A 4303-nucleotide genomic window follows, 5' to 3' on the forward strand; every position below is an offset into this window, starting at 1 on the left:
TGAAAAAGAATTTTATTTTTTTTTAAAAATATTTTTATTTAAAATTTAATTTTATGATTTTAAATAATTATAATATATTAATAATTTAAAAATGTGAAAATAGATTAAGAAATTAAATTTTTTTAGTCTTATAATTTTAAGAAATTTAAATTTTTTTTAGTTCTAATTTTTAGCATTTCAAATAAGTTCGAAATAATCACTTAGATTATGTCTAATTTTAAAAGCAAACGTGGGCCGCTAAGGATGACCTTAATATGCCGTTTTGTGTTTGGTGGCGGTCAAGAATGTTGATCCATTCATTCAGAGGCAAAAGGCAAACGATCCAACGGTGACGATTGCAAAAGGTATATATATGAACATACCGTGAGCGAGAGCGACGTGCACTCTGTAGCACGTGGATGCATGCAGAGATCACGTGCACCAATAATTTCCAATTTTCGGGTCCGGGGTCGAAGCCAACCAACCTTGAAGTCCTGCCTGGCTGCTGCCATTACCATTCACCTTACCAAAGCATATCCCTCGACGACGAAGAAGAAGAAGTAGCCGTTGAATCGAGGATCAGGATGGTGAATTTGCTTAACGCGTTAATGGTGACTCGGATGTTGACTCGGGAGCACCCTCAGGCTGAGGCGGTGTCAGCTCTTGGCAGCGAGATTCCGTTTGGCGATGTGTGGTGGTTCGTGTACGCCGGCATCTCCTGCTTCCTTGTGCTCTTTGCAGGGATCATGTCCGGCCTCACCCTCGGTCTTATGTCTCTTGGTCTCGTCGACCTCGAGATCCTTCAGCGCAGTGGTTCTCCTTCCGAGAAGAAGCAAGCCGGTACTCTACTACTCCTCTTCTTCCTCTTCTCTCTCTCTTTCTCTTTTTTCTCTTTCTTTTTCTGTTAACTATAATTATTACTGTGTAGCGGTTATACTTCCCGTGGTTCAGAAACAGCACCAGCTTCTTGTCACTTTGCTTCTCTGCAATGCTGCTGCCATGGAGGTAATTGAATTCCCAATCTCCTATTCTACAACTCCTTCATTCAATTTCTGTTCTTCTGGCTAATTGTGTATATATGTATCTGATATTCGCAATTATATAAGTAGATTTTCGTACTGATTGCTAAACCCTGCCTAACTCTTAAACAGCTGTTGGCTTTGAAACTTGCAATCTGCAGGCTCTTCCCATATACCTTGATAAGATATTCAACCAGTTTGTTGCCATCATTCTCTCTGTCACTTTTGTTCTCTTCTTCGGGGAGGTTTGTCATTCCCTTCTCAATGTTATTTCAGAGTTTTTGTCCCTAATCAATGTTTTCAAGTTTTGAAATACTGCCTCTTTTGTTTGATGGTTTCAGGTTATTCCACAAGCAATTTGTAGTAGATATGGTCTTGCTGTAGGTGCCAACCTTGCATGGCTTGTGCGAATTTTGATGATAATCTGTTATCCAGTTGCCTATCCTGTTGGAAAGGTATGTTATTCTACAGAGCTTATTCCTTTCCGATATAATATAATTGACGAGAGAGCAGAGGATTGGAACACAATAGAATGAGACATCTGTGCAAAGATGTTATCTAGATTATGAACTAGATTATGATGTGTGTACAAATTCAGATCTTCTTGGAGTTGTTTTGTGGACAGTTAAATGCATCTTGGTTAGTTAAGAAGAATTCTCTAGTGTGTTAGCAACCATGCCTGCAAGGGTTTAATTTTCTGTACATCATTTGTTACAGGTTCTGGACTACCTGTTGGGGCACAATGAGGCTTTATTTAGGCGTGCTCAATTAAAAGCTCTTGTATCCATTCACAGCCAGGAGGTATATATTGTTATTGTTCATCAATCGACCCACCTGTCTTGTCTTTCTGTTTGATTAACAAATATTGGACTTGCTTGTTGTAAGGCTGGGAAAGGTGGTGAGCTTACACATGATGAGACTACAATTATCAGTGGAGCGCTTGATTTGACTGAAAAGGCAAGTGCTCTAATTCACCAACCATATTGACTTCAACCTCTATATTAGTGTTTTGTTACATGGCAATCCAATGCAGTTTTCAATTTGTCATATCAATGCAGCAGAATTTGAAGTTTCTTAACTATTTTTAGTTTTAGCACACGGTGATGGTGGAAAGTGGAAACATGCGAAGGCTACTACATGTACTGGTAAATTCTAACTAGGGTCTTGTGTTTTCTTCTTAATTTTGTCTTCGAACAGACTGCTGAGGAGGCTATGACTCCTATTGAATCAACATTTTCTTTGGATGTTAATTCCAAATTGGACTGGTTAGTTTTCTTATATTCATGGTCATTATTCTTTTATTAGTAGGGTGTAAATAGGTAACATAATTGTTTTTAAAATATGTCTAATGTTTTAAGATGAATTCTTGCTATTCTTTCTACTGAAGATATATTTTCCACCTTTGCTTGTATGTTGTGGCTAGAAATTCTTATGTTGCATTCAGGGTATAATTCTTAGTGTGTATACTTTTTTTTACCTTAAAAAAAGAAGTTTAACCTTGGCAACCTAAAATCAGGGAGGCAATGGGAAAAATTCTCGCTCGTGGGCACAGCCGAGTTCCTGTCTATTCTGGAAATCCAAAGAATATTATCGGTCTTCTGCTTGTAGGTTTTAACCTTGTCAGAATTTGACTTTTTTCCCAATTATGTTGCCTTTTTGGGTTCTTATTTACATTAGTTCTTTTTCTATAAGGTCAAAAGTCTCCTCACTGTACGGCCAGAAACAGAGACCCCTGTCAGTGCTGTGTCCATTCGGAGAATTCCACGGTGCGATTGTCTTTATTAATCTCTTATCTTGCTTTACAAATAATAGCATAATATCCTTTGTGTAACGGTTTATTTATATGGACAGGGTTCCATCAGATATGCCTCTCTATGATATTCTTAATGAGTTCCAAAAAGGAAGTAGTCATATGGCCGCTGTTGTTAGAGGCAAGTCGAAAGGGAAAGAAACTCCGCAGATAATTGAAGAGAAACAAGAAGAAAGCACTAGTATTGATGGGGATTCACAGTTGACTACTCCATTACTTCAGAACCATGACGATAAATCAGAAAGTGTAGTCGTTGATATTGACAAGTCTCCAAGGTCACCCAGTGTTAATAAACTAACTGGTTTGCAACGTAGTGATAGCAAAACAAATTCGTTTGAAAATATTGAAGAGGGTGAAGTGATTGGTATTATCACATTGGAAGACGTATTTGAAGAACTTCTGCAAGTAAATTTCTTTTCTGAAATATGCCCCTCCTCCCTTTCTCCAATGTTTTAATCTCCCCCGCTCTCTGAAGTCTAACCTCTCTGCTTATTATAATCGTTCTACCATGCAGGAAGAAATTGTTGATGAGACAGATGAATATGTTGATGTTCATAAGAGGTAAATAGAGAACAAACCTAAGTGGCAGAGATGGATGAAGCTACTGCAAATCTGAGCTCTGATGTTTGTTTAAATTATATTTTGCAGAATACGTGTGGCTGCAGCTGCAGCTGCTTCCTCAGTGGCACGAGCTCCATCAACCCGAAGGTTGACTAGCCAAAAGGGAGCAGTAAGTGATTAATTATTACCTATTATTACCGATTTTTTTTTAATTTTTTTGGTCATACTAGATAAATGAAGTCAAGTTTTAACTTTCTATAGGGTTTGGGTTTTGAATCCTCACTTAGGTAGCTTGAAGTATCTTATGTAATCTCCAGCATGAATGCTCGCTCATTATGTTTGTGTTTTGTGGTCTTGTTTCTTCAACATCCAGGGAGGCCAAAGTAAGCCCGGCCAAACTCCTAAGAAATCTTCAGAGGATCATGGATCCAATTCTACAAGGTAACAAGAAGGAACTTTATGTTAAACTATCCGGATAAGGAGCCGTTAGTATGGAGTGGTTGCTTTTTGTGTCGGCAATGACAAGGGTGGCAAACAGGCCGAAACCCGTTAGGCCGGCCCGTGTAACTCGTCAAAAAAGACGGGCCGGGCTAGAAATTTGAAACTGCCATAATTGGAAAGCCCGCCTAACCCGCACCGCCTAATTGGTGGGCTTTGGTGGGGCGGCTTTCTCGGCGGGCCCGTCTTTTGTTGGATTATATTCTATGTTTGATTTATTAGAGACTTGAAGATGTTTAATTATATGTTTTGGACAATGTTTTATTTTTTACAATGTTGGTTTTATTATTTTGTTTTAAAAAACTCGGTTGATGATTATGTTTATTACATATTTAGAATTATAAAGACTTTAATATTTGTGAATTTAGAAATTATAATTTTTTTATGTCTTTAAAAATTATAAATTTATTAAAATGGTCGTAAAATTGTATATATT

The 4303-nt window shown here is 37.7% G+C and overlaps 1 protein-coding gene across 1 annotated transcript in view; it reads left to right on the forward strand.

Annotated features, from left to right (window-relative positions):
• The window catches only part of LOC107637622 (DUF21 domain-containing protein At4g14240), a 6007-nt gene continuing 2063 nt past the window's right edge, over positions 360–4303 (forward strand). The window contains exons 1-13 of the mRNA XM_016341021.2: positions 360–819; positions 908–984; positions 1160–1243; positions 1340–1453; positions 1716–1799; positions 1884–1955; positions 2196–2263; positions 2515–2602; positions 2691–2764; positions 2850–3213; positions 3323–3369; positions 3457–3538; positions 3743–3812. Of these exons, the coding sequence (XP_016196507.2) occupies positions 399–819; positions 908–984; positions 1160–1243; positions 1340–1453; positions 1716–1799; positions 1884–1955; positions 2196–2263; positions 2515–2602; positions 2691–2764; positions 2850–3213; positions 3323–3369; positions 3457–3538; positions 3743–3812 (1645 nt within the window). The 5' untranslated portion in view covers positions 360–398. The remainder of the gene's footprint in view (positions 820–907; positions 985–1159; positions 1244–1339; positions 1454–1715; positions 1800–1883; positions 1956–2195; positions 2264–2514; positions 2603–2690; positions 2765–2849; positions 3214–3322; positions 3370–3456; positions 3539–3742; positions 3813–4303) is intronic.

The sequence above is a fragment of the Arachis ipaensis genome, chromosome B01 (genome assembly GCF_000816755.2).
Source record: "Arachis ipaensis cultivar K30076 chromosome B01, Araip1.1, whole genome shotgun sequence".
NCBI classification, from domain to species: domain Eukaryota; kingdom Viridiplantae; phylum Streptophyta; class Magnoliopsida; order Fabales; family Fabaceae; genus Arachis; species Arachis ipaensis.